This window comes from Phaenicophaeus curvirostris, chromosome 7 (assembly GCF_032191515.1).
Source record: "Phaenicophaeus curvirostris isolate KB17595 chromosome 7, BPBGC_Pcur_1.0, whole genome shotgun sequence".
Classification (NCBI taxonomy): domain Eukaryota; kingdom Metazoa; phylum Chordata; class Aves; order Cuculiformes; family Cuculidae; genus Phaenicophaeus; species Phaenicophaeus curvirostris.
Window position 1 is genome coordinate 20,290,840 of NC_091398.1, and position 19,579 is coordinate 20,310,418.

Genomic DNA, 19,579 nt, shown 5'->3' on the forward strand with positions numbered 1-19,579 from the left:
GTCCGCCTAAACGCGGCGGGGAGCCAATCGCTGCGCCGCGCGGCCCGCGTGCGTGACCGGGGGGCGGGGCTACGCGAAGGACCCGCCGCCAGCAAAGGCTGGCGGCGGGCCCTTCGCGTAGCCCCGCCCCCCCCGAGCGACGCAGCTGGTGAAGGGGCTGGAGAACAGGCCTTATGAGGGACGGCTGAGAGAGCTGGGGTCGTTTAGCCTGGAGAAGAGGAGGCTGAGGGGAGACCTCATTGCTCTCTACAACTACCTGAAAGGAGGTTGTGGAGAGGAGGGTGCTGGCCTCTTCTCCCAAGTGACAGGGGACAGGACGAGAGGGAATGGCCTCAAGCTCCGCCAGGGGAGATTTAGGCTGGACATTAGGAAAAAAATTTTCACGGAAAGGGTCATTGGGCAGTGGAACAGGGTGCCCAGGGAGGTGGTTGATTCACCTTCCCTGGAGGTGTTTAAGGGACGGGTCGACGAGGCGCTGAGGGGCATGGTTTAGTGATTGATAGGAATGGTTGGACTCAATGATCCAGTGGGTCTTTTCCAACCTGGTGATTCTATGATCTTTGAGACCCTTTCCAACCCAAGCTATGCTATGATTCTAAGAGTCTGGACATGGTTACCCTGCAAGCAGCGTGCATGTGGACCAGCTGATCGAGACCATATAGAGGTCAAATGCTCACCAAACAAGCAGATTTCCAGCAAAACTGTTTCTGCTGTCAGCTGGCACTGGGCACACAGGCAGCATGTCAACTTCATGTTGTCTTCAGGAAGTCTCTGCTGGCCGCGGCCAAACCAAGTCCTGCTTTCTAGAGAAAGTTAGTTGCTTTAAACTGAGCGGTGTGGCTCATAGTTTTGTGACACCGGGACAAACTCTCAGCTGCTATGTTGTAGGTTTGTATCTCACCGCGCTGCCTGAGGTATAACAGATGCTGTCCTTTTAACATTTTCCAGTGTCGGGTAATAAAAGGCCTCAAGCTCCGCCAGGGGAGGTTTAGGCTGGACATTAGGAAAAAATTCTTCACAGAAAGGGTCATTGGGCACTGGCAGAGGCTGCCCAGGGAGGGGGTTGATTCACCTTCCCTGGAGGTGTTTAAGGCACGGGTGGACGAGGTGCTAAGGGGCATGGGTTAGTGTTTGATAGGAACGGTTGGACTCGATGATCCGGTGGGTCTCTTCCAACCTGGTTATTCTATGATTCTATGAAAAGAGATCTTGTTGGGCCCTTGGAATAGCACAGCAAGACAGAACATGTATTATTATTATTTAAGCCAGGCTTCATAAGCCTGAACTGGCCAAACAAGAGTATGGATTCATAGAATCATGGAATAATTTGGGTTGGAAGGGACTTTGAGGGTTATCCCGTTTCGCCCCCCTGCCACGGGCAGGGACACCTCCCTGCCCACGGTCCCATCAAATTCCTCCTTCCTCGAGGCCGTGGCCGGCACGGTTTTCGTTTTAAGGTGAGACAGCGTGCCCTGCTGCTACAGTGTGACCAGAGCCAGGCCGAGGCCACCGAATTCCAGCCGGACTTGGTTACTTTGTGCTGAATTCCAGCCAGACGTGGTTACTTCGTGCCCATGTCTCCGTTAGAATCACGGGGCCGCTGCTGAAACGGGGGTCCCGGAGCAGCCCCCGCGCCGGCCCCGGCGGGAGCGGCTCTGATGGCGCGGAGGCAGCGCCGCCTCTACCCTGCGAGCCGCGTCTCCAGCGGCTCCGCTCCGGGGCCGCGGTGACACCGCCCAACCCGCGCCTCGTAACGGGGGGCACCGACACCCCCCGCCCGGGGGAGGTTCCGCATAGATATCGCGAAAAACTTCTCTGCCGAGAGGGATGTCAAACGCAGGGACCAGCCGCCCGAGGCTTGCGCGGCGGCTCCATCCCTGGAGGCGCTCAAAGGCGAGGTGCCCGGCGGGGGTTCGGCGCCGGGCGGTGCGGCCCGACTCGCTCTCGAAGGTCTTTTCCGACCCCGCGGGGCCCGGCGGAGCGGGCGGGGCCGGGCGCTCGCCCCGGGGCGGCGGCTGCTGCGGCGGCGCGGCGGGGGGGGCGGCTCCGCCTCCTCCTGGCCGGGCGCACCATGGCGGTCAAGGTGACTCTCGCCCTCCGCCGCCGAGCGGGACGGGACGGGCGGGACCGCTGCCCGCCGGGGCGCGGGCGGAACGGGGAGGAGGCGGCCGGGCCGCGGGGAGCGGCGGCGGGGAGCGGGGGCGGGGGGGTGCGCGGTGGGAGTGCGGATGTAGAGGGGCGGTGGGTGCGCGCCGAGGGAGGCGGGTGCGCGGAGTGGGGTGCGGAGGGGGCTGCGGGTGCGCGGAGAGGGAGGCGGGTGCGGAGGGGCCGCGGGTGCGCGGAGGGGGTTGCGGGTGCGGAGGGGCCGCGGGTGCGCGGAGGGGGTTGCGGGTGCGGAGGGGATTGCGGGTGCGCGGAGAGGGCTGTGGGTACGGAGGGGGTGCGGGTGCGCGGAGGGGGCCGCGGGTGCGGAGGGGCGGCCGCTGTCCCCGTCGGGGCGCGGGGCCGTGCCGGGCGGCCGGGCGAGCGCTGACCTGGGTGTGTTCGCAGGTGCAATCCACCAAAAGGGCGGACCCTGCCGAGCTGCGGAGTATTTTCCTGCAGGTAAAAGGCCCCGTCTAACGTTGTCCAGTTGACAGACGCTCGGTTTTTACTCATTTCTCGCCCTTTCAGCGGTTCGCCCTGGCATCGCGTGCTCGTCGTGCTTGTGAGATGCTTGCAAGTTCGTGTTGCAGTCGGAGCGTTTCTGCAAAGGGCCGTCAGGTGCCAAGCAGAAACTGCTCCTGGCGCAAATCGCAATTAACTGGTTCCAAATTCCGATCTTAAATAGTTTTCTTAAGCGTTTTCTAATTTCCGGTAAAGCAAACAATTATAACTGCAACTAAATCCTGTTATTTTTTCAATACGCTTTTGAAAGGTTCTAAAAAATTCTTTTTCTGTGGCTGTATGTCTCGTCCTCAGGGTTCACATGTATTCCTCTTACAGGTGGATGGACAACTGACAGTGTTTTTAGAACATAACACTGGTTTCTTAAAATGGATGCATTTCATAATATTGTTCCTTGCAGGGCCTTAGATTTAACATGTCTAAATAGCAGCACGAAGCTTTCTCTACTCCCCTTGGCTACAGTGAAGCACGATCCAGTCAGTCTTGAAACTTTGACAATAAGCTGTGAGTCAGGCAGATGGAATAAGAACAACAGCCATGGCTTAGATCCATAATTGGGCCAGTGATATTTCTGAAATCACTAAATTACCCTTTTCCTTTTCCCTTTATGTTGAGATATCACACAGAATATCATGAAGCTTTCCTCTATGGAAAAGGGAAATAATATAATGTTAAGTATTAGAGCTAATACTGTGAGTAATAAAATCTATTATTTCATCTTTGACATGTATCTTTTGGGCCTACCATATTATCTAAAGTTTCTACATATGATAAGTAGACAGGGTTACCTTTTGGCCTGAGAGGGAGAAGTTACATACTCTATTCAGCTTGGACATGTGACTTCCAGTCAGTAGAAGTGCTTTCCTCTGGAAGTAAGTAAATTGTTTGAAGTCCTTGATTTTGGTCATACAGGGAAAAGTGGAGAGGAAGAACATCGGGCAACTGGATCTTGAAACTGTCTCTGACAACATGAGTTTTGTTGACCTAAAAAGCAGACAGTCTGATTTTAAAACAGCTTTTTGGTCGTCTCTGTGTCTATCTTACAATCTTCAAAGAAACATGCAAATTAAGTCGTGGATTATTTTGTACTCTGAGGAATGAAAGATACAAAAGCTCTCCTGTCTCCTCCTCAGTATCTGAGATTTGCAGTAGGAAAAGGCAAACAACACAGACACTTCTGGCATAGAAGGAGAGTTTATATTTCTTTTGGATTATATTTGATTCCAACTGAGTTTGAAGTGGTCGCTTTTGTTTGATAGGTAGCAGGCAAACTTAGCTGCAAACTTAAAAGAAAAGAGAACCCATTCTTTCCAAGACTAAATTGCAGAGTCTTGTTACCAAATACTGCTAATGTTGCACACACCAGGGGTCAGATATGTCGTGCTCTTTGCAGAGCCTGCCGGCCTGTCCTGAGAGCTTCAGCTAAAGGGCGTGCATTCCTTCCTAAATTTGGCCTCTCTTGGAAATGGATGCAAGAGAAGATGTGACTCTAGGCCTCTTCGTCATCCGCCTTATTCATAGAGAGCATACTTAAATTTCCTTCTGTTCCTGCGTATCCTCTGCTGTGGTACCTGTCTTCTCCTCATCCATTTTAGTTGTATCTTAATGGATGCTCGATATATACCTTTCTCTTAGATTTTCTGAAGCTTGCTATGTGTTTTTTATTATTTTGAATTGTTATAAGTCTTAAGCTTGACTTGCATTAAAAAGATGTGCTATTATTTCTTTGTAAACCTGTAACTGGGAAATTCAGGCATTGAAATTTCATGTTTGTACACCATCAAATAAGTCACCTTTCAGGTGTTGCTGACCACTGATGTCAGTAACAGCCATAAAGAACAAAATAACTTTTTTACTGTTCAGCGAAATTCTATGTAGAACAGAAGTTATTACATTTATTAGTGAGACCTCATTCTTTTTTCTTAGGCAACACACAGTCAGCCCTTGGGGAATAAGTGGAACCTGTACCAGCAAGGTGGAGAAAGAAGCAAAACCAAAGCTCCAATTTTAATCCAGGAAACAACCCCCTGCCCCCCCCCCCCAAAAAAAAAAGAAAAAAAAAAAGTCCTGAATCTCTTATTCGTAGCTTAGCTTAATTAAAGTAAAGGAACAATAAAGATGAAGAGTACCGATACGTCTCTTTTGGTTTGGAACTTATTTCTCTGTCCAGACAAAATAATTAGGATAGAAAACCCCTTTAAATTGGAAACTTAACAAATTTTTCAAAAAAAGCATTGTTTCTGAAAGTGTGGCCACACCTAGCACTATATTGTACAAATAGAGTAGAGTTTATCTGTGTTCATGTTATGTGTTTTGGTTTAAAAAAAGAGGTCTCATGCAAATTCATTAAGTCCTTACCTGAGACAGTCGATAAATGTAGAGTAAATTCTGTGTTATAAAGTAAAATAATTAAAGACTGAGGAAAAGGCATGTGTTAAGTTTTATATGAAAATTGAGATGTAATTTACAATTGCCTATTTTGTGCTAAAAGATTCTTGACTAAAGTTATATGGTGAAGAGATAACTTGAGGACACGTGTAAATACATGCTGAAAGAGAATAGCCCAGCTACTTTGTCAGGCCTTAATTTGTTGGCTCACTGCCAAGCTCTTTCAAAATACCATGACCTTCTCATATGGAACTCAATGTATCTGTCAGTAATTATATTTGTCCCTTTTTTTTTTTGACAAAATTTCCCACAGAGAGTTTTTATTGTGTAACAGTTTACTACTTGTAATAAACTCTGATAAATTGATGTCTGAGGACTAGACAATGATGATGTTTAGATTTTGACTATCTTTGATGTGCACTCTACTGTCATACTGTTAAATTCCGTTATTCTTGAAGATATGCTCAACACTCTGCATGTTTGATAGCCCTTCATACGTAAAACTTTCTTTGGAGTGCATGTCTTGCAGCAGAATTGTGCTTTAAAATACATTTTTAGTCACTTGTTTATACAATTGAGAAGAGAACCTTTCAACTCAGATTCAATGAAGCCACAATTTCATTATCTTGTCATGTTGGCAGCAGTGCTGAATTAAAGGATTCCTGTCCACTGCTTTGTGTTCCTATTTTTGTGGAAATAATTTATTTTAGTTTTGCATTAGTTCAATAATCTGATTTACAGTGCAGTCTTCCAAACAGCTGTCATCGCAGCTGTAGGGTAAAAGAGGTGCTGAGGTGGCGTGAGGGGCTGATACTGTGGAAGAGCTGAAGGAGATGCTTAAGCAGGCATTGACATTGTTGCAAGCTCCTTTACACTGAAATAGCGTCCTGACTGAATTGACTGGGTTGCATGTGGCTGAAACAAGCACGAGAAGTGAATTATCTCTGTTATTGTAATAGGGTGTTACACCTTAACAGGTATTGTAGTAGGTCTTAGTGCTAATATTCTGTTTCCAGTGGGCCCCTGGCAGAATGAGGGCTCATTTTGTTACTCCTTCGCATAAAGCTCTGTCAACTGATTCAAGATACTGCAGTATATAGTGGAAAAGTTACAAATTACAGGATGTTTGAATTCACTAGCATAGATTTGCACTATAGGTCTTGTAGGGGGCAGTGCCTTTTCTGCAGAGAATGCTTATGAAGTCATCTTTTAATGGCAAGAACCTAATAAAAACTCTGTAGTTTTGTAACTTCACTTTCTTAGAATGAACACAATTCTATTTTTATATTTAAAGGTCTGCAACTAAATCATTGCATGTACAAGTAGCCTGTACAGCAGAGACTGAACAGAAGAGATGGATTTTCAACTATTAGCATACAGTTAGCATACAGGTTTTGTGAGCAAAAATGTTGAGAAACAAACTCAGTCATCAAACTAGATTGGAACACAGTAGTTTAGGGAACCAGAAATCTTTTGAGAGATACTTCCCTGTGTTCCAGGATGCAAACATAGTTTAACTTTGCAACCTGAAATCTTAGGTTTTATTTCTAAGATTACTGACATATCATAAATAAACTGCATTGATTTTTTCCTGCAACTCTACTGCCACCTTGAAACCAGATCTGAAGGGTATGAACTTCCACAATACATTTCCCATTTTTTCATCACTTGTGATGATTTCTACTCCTCCCTCCTCACGTTCTTAGTTGAAGATTGGTGTTACTCAGCATAACTGGACACTTGAGGCATGGAGTTTACTTTATGCTAACAAGTGCACTTTTAATTTGAAGCTGACCTGTGGACAAGAACCAGTGATTAATGATTTAAGAGAGAAAAGTGATCAGTATGAATACGGATACCCATATGTGACAGTTGTCTTGGTTTACAAGTGGTTATTTTATGTTTAGTTAATTTTATTAGTACTTAAATTCTATAACTTAAAATTTGCCTGTGGATTTTATTTGAAAATTTCTTGTTAATAAAATTAAAACTCAAAATAAAATTAAAACATTGCAATTGACTCATCCTTTTTGCCTGCCTCTGTGAATTTTTACTTGAAAGAAAAAGGCCAAACCCATTAGTTTCAGGATAGAAATTAATATGAAGATTTATTTCCCAGAAAAAGAGAAAATAAATAATACACATATATATAATATGTATTTTTGAAGCTTAATATAATAATGATTGGCAGTCACCAGTTGAGAAGGTATCTGCTACTAGAAATCGTAAGAAAATTTGTGTACTGTGTTTTCACAGCATAGTTGTAAATGGAAAGCTACAGCATGACTGCAGTTTTTATAAATGTATGCAATTAGCTGACAGGTTCTGAAAATATATAATTGTCTTCCTATTAGAAGATATTGGTCATTATGGAACACATCTGTTCTACAGGGGTAATCTGATTGGTGGTGGTTCGCAGCTAGTATAGTAACACTATTAGTTTAATCAAGCCCTTTAATTTCAGAGCAGTTAGGTGCAGACAGTTGTGCACTATTTTAAGTGATATGCAGTAAAGATACTAGTTTGGTAATCACTGATAATTAGCATCTAAATGTATTCATTTTTGTTTGTGTGGATTTTGTTTTTTATTTTTCCCTCTAGTATGCCAGTGTTGAGAAAGATGGTGAGCATTTCATGAGCCCGGAAGATTTTGTGCAAAGATACCTAGGACTTTATACAGATCCGCGTTACAATCCTAAAACAGTGCAGCTGTTGGCCGGAGTGGCTGATCAAACGAAGGATGGGTGAGAATTTTGCTTTCCATTAGAAGCTTGTAATGCTTTGGTAAATGCCTGAGTGAATGAGTTTGGGAATTTCATCTTCTAAAATATATTGTTGCTTTTATTACACTTTAAGGTTATTTAGATGATAAGGTTTTTCTGAAGTACAGTAGACTGTAAATTTGTGGTGATTGGGAAAAAAATAGTGTTTAACGCACATTTTTTAAAATTAAGATTTCTTTATGGGCTTTTAACAATTAACCACAAATGCAGAGGAAGTCAAACATGAATCAGTTTAATGCAGTGTGATTACCTTGGAGAAGTTCTTCTCTGTATACTCATGTCCATGATTAGACACTATGTAGAGACTTTAGTACCTGTAATTAAACATGGAAATAGGAAAAGCTTTCTTATTTCTGTAGTGTGCAATTCAAATCAAACCATTGAGGTATATTTTTAAGTGCTGGTTATTAGGAAAGAGGGACGCTAGTGACTGAAGGAAAAAGGTGTTTGTCTAAACAAGATAAGGTTGTGCCAGTAAAGCTTTTCCATTTCTGCTTGCAGATGGTATTACTTGCTTTTAGACAGTTCTCTGAAACTAACAAGTCATCCACTCCACTGAGGTAGTGCCCTCTGCCTTACTTGTCTTTGAAGGAGCCTTTTCTCTTGCTGTATGTAGGCTTCTAGTTTTGGCCTTGGATTGTAGTAGGAAACATGGACATTGTTAAAGTGAGAAGGTTAAGATGGATCAGAGAAAAGGTCAAGAATGCAGAAAGGAGTGGGAGAGAAGAGAAAAAAAGTTGCTGTTAAAGTAGTATACAATACATTTGTGAGTATGTAGATGTAATTTGGATTGAAGAGTCTAAAACTGACCTTTGACATCACTTAAATGTTTTGATTTTGTATTCTGATTTGGAATTTTTATTAATTTGCATAATATCCTGAGCAGCTTGCACGATATCTGTGCTTTACCAATGAAACTGTATATTCTGTATGCATTTTACACTAAGTAAATGAATGTAGGATCTCCTGTTTGATGTAACGTTACATGATTTTTTTTTTTTTAGAAAGCTGCAGCATTTCAGTAGTACATTTAATACAGGCATACCTTTGATAAATCTAAACCTAGATACCCTGTCTCTGTATTTGCAAGACATGGCTGAAGTTCGTTGCATTGTTATGGATTGTAGAGGCTATTTTGTTTGCATCTGTTGAAATAATAGTCTAATTGATGATTAGTAAACCAACACATTGAGTATCTTGTTTCTTTGACAACTGTTGGTTATCTTCTACGGTATGTGTTTCTTCAGAAAATGTCTTATAAAAGGGTATTTCTTGCAGTAAGAAATCGATAATTTGTTTTATTGCTACAACAGAACTTTATGTTGAGGTGTCACTTTTTTATTGCTTTTCCTGTGAATATGTTTGGCTTGGATTTTTTTTGTTGTTTTTTTGTTTTTGTTTTTTTTTAATCTGGGTAATGTTTGAATTGAGATGGTAAAAGAAGGGTATGTATGATTTATGTACTGTATGGGAACAGTGGAAATAGGAATTATTACCATATTGCTTGCAATGCAAAATGTTTGTCTCAATACTTGTCTGAAACTTTTTTTCCTAAATTTTTCAATCTGTCTTTATCTCTAATATGTGTTTAATGTCAAGAATTTGTTATATCCCCATTATCTGTTCATATTTCAAAGAAATTCTCAAAGTGTTATCGGTAACTGTTCTTTGTTAATATTTTTTTATTTCATTTATGTTTCAGTCTGGCACTTTAGGAAAAAAGAACACTTGGAGCTGTTTGTCTGTAGGCATACGTTTAAGAAAATGTTTTCTAATTTTTTTCTAACTTGATCCTTACTTAACTGTTCCAGAATGCTATTGCCTTCTCCCATTACTACAGCACAAGACTGATTTGCTGTAGGGAAACTCTGTAAGGTAGTTCTTAAAACAGAACACTGCTCACTTTCAAAGTGGTTTTTTCCTCATTGTTACAAATCTGTGTTCTGAGAAATTAATGTGATGAGCTCTGAATGAGAATTTGGCCTGAACTGCCTTGTCTGCTTTCTGTTCAATACAACAGGCTTTCACTGATGCTGTAAGCATTTCCGTGTCTTTGGCCTGGAGGCACTAGTTTTTAAATTAGGATAAGTATCCTCACTGAATAATGGACTCTATATGTGTACCAAAGCCAGCTTCCCAATTACATGAGTCAATTCACATTAGTTGGTATTGCAGTTTTAAAATCAAAGATTTTTTTCTCCCTTCAAACCTTCAAAATTTCACAGCAGTCATTCAGAATTCTTCATTTTAATTGCTTGTTTCTGGATACTCTTTTTATCAGCATATCATTCTTAAAAGTTGGAAGTGCGTTCTTAAGCTAAGTCCTGAAGAAAGAGTTGATGTTTCACAGGATGGAGAGTCACAACAGAGCTATACGTAACATCTAAAGGCTATGTTGTGTGGGGGAAAAGGAGCAAAGAGTTGTAGGAAGAAAGGAAAGATAGAGAAGAACTGTAAACAGGTGGCTTGCTTTGTGGGCTTTTGAAGGGTAGCAGTACAGAAGAAATAAGAGGAAAGGAATTTTTTTAAAATGTTACAGATAAAATGAAAGGTGAGTGATTTGATATTGTTATGGACTCTCTAATGCAGTGGGTTCACTGGGTGATACTTGAAGTAGCGATTGGGTGGGAAGCTCAGTCATTCTGTTTAATGCAGCTCCTGTTATCTCTGCCCCAATGGATAACAGAGTATCACGGGGGAAATCTTAGGCATTGCAAGTGGAGTATATGAAAAGGAAATTGAACATGTCTGTCTCCTTTTGCTGTAGGCACTGTTAAAGTGAGACCACTGAAGACGGCTTCTTTCAGGTTCAGGCTTCTATGAATGCATTCTACAGAGACCATCACTTGCTTCTGTCAGTTATAAAGCTTCCTGGTTAGGAATTAATTTGCATGTCCAGTTTACGCTTGTATGTGAGCTATATTTGAAAATGTTAGTATTAAATTTAAAATTGTTTTCTCTGATACTAAACCTTTGTTTATCAAGACCACCCTTTGGATGAAATTGACTTTGCATCTGAAGAGCCATTCTTACATCTCTGATTCTTGTGGCTGAAGTGTGATAAACTAGTATCATAATTCTGTATTTGCCATATTTTAATTCTTTTCAAAACCACTATGTTTTTTCTCTGTACTTTCTGTATAATGCACACACACAAGAATGTTAGCATATGCAACCTTTTTTTTTTTGTTTAAAGTATCTCAATTCTGCTCGGTATATACTTTGACAGAGAAAGACTAGTTAAACTAAGGAATAATCTGGCTTTTGTGGTTTTTTTTTTTAGGGAACAGTTTATACTTGACTCATTAATTCTAAGCAATGTATGAAGTAATCGCTATGAGCTAATGATATCCTACGAAGAGTACCAAATTCTAGGAAAATGTACCATCTACAGTGATATTCTATGTTTTACCAGCATCTACTTTAATAGTACTTTTTTGTTTAGTTAAATGTAATTAAAATTCTTATTCCCATTGATAATTTGTTTGATGCTAAAATAGATATCCTATTGGTTTTTTCTATAAACTGAGCTCAGTAACTTGTAACTGGAAGGAATATTCTATGTCATCAAGCTAAGTCTCCTAGTTTTACAAGGATGAAGACACACCACAGTTTTAATAAACGGAGTTTGCTCTTAAAACCTAAGGCTTTTGTGTGCAGTATTCTGGAAAAGCCACAGTATATGCCTGCTCTAAATATCTTTATGGATATGTGATTTTGTCCTTGTGCCAATGTTATCCTTTATCTTCTCATGGCTTAGGACTTATCTTCCTGCAGGTGTTCTTACATACAGCATTAGATTCCCTTTTTTCTGTTAGGGAGAGTAGGCTAACTTCTGCAGAAAAGTTATTTATGATTATCCTTACAGATAGCTCTGCATACATTCAGATCTGAGTTAATATATTTTGGATCTCTATGCAACGTTACAGAGATGTTGTGGGAACCCTGTCTGGGGTTACTGCTGCTTCCTTTCTTGCACAGAAACAGCTCTCCTAATGCATCCTGAGTTACATTTTTCTATATGGTGACTGTCCTGCGTACAGAGCTCAGTCTTGTGATCTGCTTTTACACACAAATCCTCCCTGCCTTCATCATGTCTGTCTGTATGTCCAGATGTTCTTACAGTTTCCTTCTTTCTCATCCTCAAGTACATGACTTTGTGGTTCATGTTATATTTGAAGTGTAATATTTTTTCTATATACATAGTAAAGTGTATTTTTTTCCAAACGTGTGGTTTTTTATAAATGTTATATGCTGTTTTAAGAAAATACATATATTGTGTATTATATTTCTATGCCTACATTAAACTGTCTTTTCTTTCTCATTAGAGATACATATACGAATTAGTAATACAATGACAGCTCTGTAAATCTCTTGGTGGTAGAATTTCTGTGGGTTTATGTCTTGATTTTTAAGTGCTGTCTGCTTACCTTTGTAATTACAAGGTAATAAATTGTAGACACTCCCTGAGAATGGATTATATTTTGTTGTTGATGGATATGAAGAATTCAGTCTTTTTTATACTAGAAGAAACTTAATTGCATAAAGGTTAAGAAACTACTTAAATGTAACAAATACTTTTTCAGTTTCTAAGGTATAGTCTTAACTTTCTTGTATTGGAGTTTTATTTTAGTAATTGGATCATATAGTTTTCTAGAGCATCAAACACAAAATGTCATTAGTATTGTGAATAATTTTTGAAATCTTTATAACTTTCGTATTTTCCTTTGTAGGTTGATTTCCTTTCAAGAATTTTTGGCATTTGAATCTGTTTTGTGTACTCCAGATGCAATATTTATTGTTGCTTTTCAGTTATTTGACAAGAGTGGCAATGGAGAAGTAACATTTGGTAAGAATACCTAAAGAAAAACAGTTTAAGAACGTGATTACAGTAGTATAAATCATAATAATCATTCATCACCATTGGTGCATAGAAATGCATATTGAGTGATGCTGTACTGATTTCTTAAGACTTTGCATGAGTAAAATATTTTTTTTTGTTCAAGTGGTACAAACTTAAGAAATACGCAGAGACAAAGTATATTTTGCTCTGTCATCTTGAAACAAGATTTTTCATGTTCCTGAAGTAGTAAATACAATGTTGTTTAGTCCATTGTCATCCTAATTCTATGCCTTGGACTTCTTGAAACCCTTCGGTGTTGAGGGCTTTCTAAAATATATTGTGAAGCTCCACATATCTTTGAAGAATTGTCATTTGATACAGTAAGATCTCAATATAGACACAAAGGAGGTATAATATTTTGAGTTCCTAATTTAGTGCTCCTTTTCTTGAGGAGCAAGTCTTACTTTAATGTTATGAGTGTAACTTTTGACTAGATCATATAATTGAAATATTAGGAAGAAAATTTTGTTACCTTTTTTTTCCCTTTAATCACATAAATCAGTAATTGGGCAAAATTCTTTAGGCTAACTATACTGCTTTATGATATTGCTAAATAACTGTCATTCACATTGCAGTTTAAGGAGGACTAGGTTTTATTTTTAAAACTTAATATGTTTATGAAAATTAGATAAATCAATGTGAAGAATTTTAATAAAATGGAATGAGAATTAAATGTTATTTCTATCTAAAAGAATAAAGCTCACAATAAAGAAAATAGAAACTATGCTTGGATTTGTAACCACTTGCCTTTTATACTATTTCATTCCTTTGAGAACTGTTTCAACTTGTTGAAAAAATAAAAGCAAGGATCTTTTTATGGAAACAAACTACTTGACTCTACAATGTTTGTGAAATTGCATTGTTAACTGAAGGGTCAAATAGTAAGCAATTTGGATACGCAACATCTTGAAAAGAAGATCTTTTATAAGTTAAGGTGAAGTCAGTAAATGCAGTCATAAGAAAGTTACTGCAATCAATGTGACCATGTTAATTATGGTACATTTAATAAGTTCACAAAACAGGGATATGTGCTTTATAGCTCTCATGCACACACTTGAGATAGCTGGTTCTGTAAAGAAAAAGTAATTTCAGCTTGTATACAGATTCCTTAATCAGACTGAGGTTTGTTAGTTTTGTGTGCACAACATTATGTTAAAGGCTAAAAGAACAACACAGACGAGAAACAGTAAAGCGGAAAATTGCGTAGTTTTTTCCATATCTTTCTCACTGAATTTTTTTGTAAGGCTGATAAATCGTGAGTAGGAAATGAGGGAATTGAAAATTTGCTTTTGGTTTCTTGTTTTTACTACTAGATTGAGTAGTATGTTGTAACATACCAGTGGTACATATTTTTGTGCTACAATTCCCACATTTACTGCTGCTTTTTTTGTGCTTTTTTGCTGTTGTTGTTTGTAACATGGGCTACTTATTTCTACTACATAAGCATATCATACAAATTAATGCATGTGGGAAAAGTGTGAATGACGATATATGACATGTTCAGAATTTGGTAACTGCAGTCCATTTCCAAGTCAGTCTTCTGTCCTACAGAGTCTGTTTATAAATTAGTCCTGTACTTTTTCATTTTTACACCACATAAACGGAAGGGTACAGAGTTTAGTTTCATGTGAAAACAGGAGAATATATAAAATTAGATCTTAAAGTTAAAAGTTATGATAGATTATTAGAAATATACTGAAATGGAGTAAATTTAGACAATCAGCGTGAGAATTGCTATTAGATAAGCCAGCTTTCTTTTAGGAACATGTAGTACGTCCAGTCCGCAGATAAACCATGTTGTTTATGGGAGCAAATGTGAATCAGGATTTTCTAGCTCGAATGCAGCGCTCTGTGGATGCAATTGCATTGATTCCAAGGCTAACTCAAGCCATTAAGTCTTGCCAGAAGTGGCATGGATTTACTGAGGTTTTTCTGCAGTGAGCATCTGGAACGAGGGTTGGAGGTACTGGAGAATGGAACACAGAATGAGCTTGGGTCTGTTAGGCCATAACTTGAACCCAACACCAGCCTTGCTTGACATGAGATAATGTCTCAAAAGCATTTGAGGTAGGACTATGGCATTTTCAAAAAATATCCTGATCTACTCAGATTTTCAGTTATCTGGAGAAAGTTAAGTATACTTGTTGATTTTAGAGCTGTCCCTGTATTTGAATGCAAGTTGCTCTAGTCAGGTTCACATCTCCTTTTTAGGATTTATTTACTGGCATGGACTTCAACCATACTTGAGCACTTTAGCTTCTTGCAGTCCTACTTAGTCTGCCACTTCTGTCTTCAAAAGTTTAGCTTCCAGTTCTCCAATGAGAAAACTATTAAGTTGTATTACAGAAGAACCTGTGTCTTATAAGTTGAGAAACAGAAGAGGACAAAGGGTTTATGATTATTTAGAAACTGTTCGATAGAAATACTTGTTGGCTGTGCTATGATGATCCATGTCTTTGTCTCTGCAATATCTTACGTTAATTTGGATTGTTGAAACAGGAAGCCTTCTGTCGCTTCTATGTCATCTACTTTCTTATTGCTCTGGAGCATTTTTCTGGAAGTTTTGGACATCCAGAAGTCCTGTATGAATGACTGCCATGAACGTGCAGGTAGTGCACTGCAGTATTGGTATAGTGAGTCCATTGCAAGAACATGAAATTGGACCTACTTTGTATGAGGAAGCCGGTCAGCCTATTCAATAGTCTTTATGTTTTACAGCTGCACTGGACTTGCTGCCAGCTCGATGAATAAAAAGCAATAAAATTATTATTTTAATAACCCATTGATACAAGTGACAGTGTAGTTTAAATTACTTTTTAATCAGGGAGAAACAGAAAAAAAGCATTTATCGTCCTGATCAGATGCTAGGATGTCTTCATAAATGATTCCTAGGTGAATATTTTATGGGAAATGCACTGCTGATAAGCCCTTACAATGTTTCTTTAACCATGAAATATTTAAAAGATAACAGCTAAAGCTGATAAAGAAAAAGTGGTTTGTTTGTTTGGGTTTTTCTTTTTTTCATGCATTGTCTTTCTTGTTCTATCTGTAGCCAGAGAAGACTGACAACCACTTTGCTTTTTTGATCATGAGATGTAACAGATTAAGCTATTTAACATGAGTGAAATATTTAAAAATGCTCTGTAAAATTAATGGTGTTGTACTAAGGAAGTTTCTTTTAATGGCTATTCTGTGAAGGTCTTTTGACCTGAATTCAGGTTAAAGCAAACCTGCATATTAAATCTGCTCAAGCTATTTGGTTTCCTTCAATACTGAATTAAGTAATCCTTACTGTGATCAAAAGATGAAATCTGTGACTATCACTGAAAGTTCTTTCGGAAGTGGGCTGTCTAACTGGAAGTAAGAGGATTCTCTGTATCTCTATATCTCTGAGGATCCTTTCAGCAAACTATACAATAATCTGGGCTGTATCACTTTTAATTGGAATGTACAATTTCAAGGCTTTTTCCAGCCGTTCTTCCTTGCAGAGTCACCACAAAGAACTCCATTCTCTGATAAACTGGACAATTTCAGGAACACATTTTTAGTTAAGTACACATGCTGGTATGGAAAGAAAGATAGAATAATGAGATTTTGAAACAATTTTACTGCCTTCATATTCATGATTCTTCTGCGTCCAGACTTTTTACTTTATTTTGGAGATAATTGGAAAATATTTATGGAGCTGCACACCAGGCTTTTAAAAACATCCTGCAGCTCACCATCTAATTAAAAATATTTTGCAGAATATAATTGTGTCTTCTTTAAAGACACTGGAGGAAGTAAGGGGAATGGATACCTAGTATGCAACCATATGAAAATTACCATGATATTGGTGAACTGAAATAATAAACATCAATGTAATAGTTTCAGAAGTTGCATATACAGTAATACTGAAGTCTTGTTTGTCTATTTTATTAAACAAATTTTAATCTGGGAGGGAAAGTTCAGATTTCTCTTCATCAGGACATAGAGAACAGTGGAAGGAGGTGATTGAGAAGGAGTAAAATAAATGTTGTTATAGATCTTTGCCTTTGAGTATTATTTTTCAAGAAACACAGGTCACTCATAGTACTCACTCCTCCATCATTTCCAAAAGAGCATTTGGGTTGAAAATGCCATGATTTGGGTTTATCTTGAGAGTTCTGCTCTTTAAAATATTATTTGCAACCATAAAGGCTGAAACCTTTTAAAATGTAAACGGAAAATATCTCATAATCACATGGCTACAGATGTGAGGATATAAGAAAACCACCATTTTTTATTAAGTATGCTGTAAACTAGAACTGCTGTTTTTCTTTGCTTCCTGGTTGCCAGACATTAGTTGCCTGTTTTCAAGATGTCTTTTGCTTAGCACATGCAGATAATGTAGGAATCATCACTGTATGTTATGACTTCTTTTGTCCTCATGGGGTTTTTTTGTTGTTCTTTGTTTCATTCCTGTTGTATGATTCTTTCATGTTTAAACCACATTTTTAAGCATTAGTGAGTAGTGCAGAATGGGAGCCCCTCTTGACTTTTTATTATAATAATATAGTATTAAGTTCAAAACCATAGATGAGCAGGAGGGAATGGAAAAGGAGAACTCTGCAATAAAATTATCTATATGGACTATATATTATCTATATGGACTATCTATATCTATAAAATTATCTATATCTATAAATTGTGGTTATGGGTGTCACTAATCTTAACCTTAAACGGAATCACTAGTCCTTTTAAAATGTGATTCGAAATTCAGTGTAACTATTTCTAGTTAAGCTTTCTCACTTTTCCTGCCACTTGTTGTTTTGCTCTCATGTCAAAGTAATTATTGTATTATTTACATTTGGATCACTCTTAATATAATTCTGTTGCATCAGGTGCCACAAAAAAAATCTTTTTGCCTTTAACTGTGATTTTTTAATTTTATGCTTGAAAGCGCAAGTACATAGGATTTGCTGTTAGCAGAAATAGTGAAAAATAGCAACACAGTATACATTAAAATGCATCGTGTGCATTAAGGTTGAAATGTGTACAGATGGGACAGTAGATGACTGACTAGACATTTTATAAAAAAAAGCCCTGTTAAAACAACAAACCTTTAGCATACTTACCCTAGTACTTAAAACAATCACATTTATTTATTTTGTGTCTCTAACAAGTGCGAGCGATGTTCTATCACCGGTGGGAGGGAATGGCAAACTGTTAACAGGCTGATCGCACTGGAATTTTGTGAGGTTTCACCTCTGCATGTTGGTGTGCTGATAAGTCAAAATAAATAATAGGTACTAACTCAAGGCTTACTTGGGGTACTGAGCTCATCCTCACCGTGGGCCATCAGCAGGACATCATAGTGTTTATAACTTAAAGTATTCTTCCTCCTTCTGTGAAATTCAGTATTGCTTTAAAACTTTGTTTTTCTTATATCGTTTTTCTGTGCCTGATAGATAATGATGTTTGATGGAGGTTGAGCCAGCCATGTGTATGCTGCCTGCAGATAGCTGCTACAGGCATCTATAATTTGTTTAAAATGATTGGGTGGGGAAATTCTGAAGCAATCTTGAGAGAATGCATGTCGCCTTGGAGGTAATGTACTAGTGCACTAGAGAAGTAGGTTTATTGTTCCTGGGGCTGATGGTAAGTTGAGTATGTTATCAGGCTGCTGACTTGTATGCCTATCTGAGAAGAAAATGCATTGCTATAAGTCTGCAAAGAAAGTTATCAGCTCAGTAGGAAAGAATTCCACTATGGAAAGGTGAGCAGAGAGTAGGAGAAGACATTAGTAAATGAGCAACATGTATTGACAGGGACAGTGAATGCATTCTGTAAAATGTCATCCTAAAATGAAAGGGTTTAAAAATAATTTGCTGTTTGCCCCCTGCAGAATAGCTCTGTTGGAAATTTGAAGTACTTGTAGTTTATCTTAATTTAGAAGCATTACTGGGTTTTGACTGAGTCAGATAACAAAAAAAAAAAGCAAAACCCCCCAGCGACTGTACCTTAATATTACCTGTTTTCTTTGTTGTCAGCGCCTTGCTTCTGCTGTGAAAAAAATAAATTAAAAATAAGACATTTGATCATAATTCAAAGTGGTGAAACTGTAGACGATGATCATATTATGTGTAATTTCCAAAATGTGATTGTCTGTTTGCTGGTTCTCATCACACAAGTTCTTAGTTGTGGTGATGGCTATTTCCTTTAATGTAAGAGAATAGCCAACAAAATTGGATTAAAAAGGTATTTTTGATATATTGCAAAGAAAGCATCGCTACTCTTGGGTAGAAGTAGAAAATTTTAGTGCTTATCTAGAGATATTTGAGAATCCCCAAGTGGCTTTGGAAAATTTCATTTAGATTTTCAGTGGTTTTAATTAAATCAGTTATTCACAACGGGTACACAGTTTTGCTCCTGTACTCCAAGTGTTTCATAAACCAAATATGGAATTAATTTAGCATTAGATACAACAGCATACCCTTAAACCCAGACTATTGTAATATATGCAGTGTCCATTACTGATGGCAAGTGATTGCCTGTGGAAGAAAAATGGATAAGGCTTCTCAATTTGCAGAGGAGCAGCAGGCTAATCTGGATACTGTTCTGTAAAGTTGGTTAGCCATTACTGGGATTCTTCAAGTACCAATACACTTGACTATTGAATATGAATTTATTAATTAATTTACCTGTATTATTTCTATGTGCTGAAGAATCTTGACTTGTGATGTGTTGATGACTAGTTGTAAATATTTCTGAGAAGAAAAAATCAGTAGGGTGGGAAACTGTTTCTTGGTTGTTTAACTGGAATACAATTAAATGTTTGAATGAGAGTTAAAAATTAAAAAATTAAAAATAACTGGAA

General features: G+C 38.7%; 1 protein-coding gene across 1 annotated transcript in view; it reads left to right on the forward strand.

Annotated features, from left to right (window-relative positions):
- The first annotated feature begins 2,005 nt into the window (after window positions 1-2,005).
- Window positions 2,006-19,579, forward strand: part of SLC25A12 (solute carrier family 25 member 12) — a 49,482-nt gene continuing 31,908 nt past the window's right edge. The window contains exons 1-4 of the mRNA XM_069861137.1: window positions 2,006-2,083; window positions 2,551-2,604; window positions 7,657-7,799; window positions 12,572-12,687. Of these exons, the coding sequence (XP_069717238.1) occupies window positions 2,072-2,083; window positions 2,551-2,604; window positions 7,657-7,799; window positions 12,572-12,687 (325 nt within the window). The 5' untranslated portion in view covers window positions 2,006-2,071. The remainder of the gene's footprint in view (window positions 2,084-2,550; window positions 2,605-7,656; window positions 7,800-12,571; window positions 12,688-19,579) is intronic.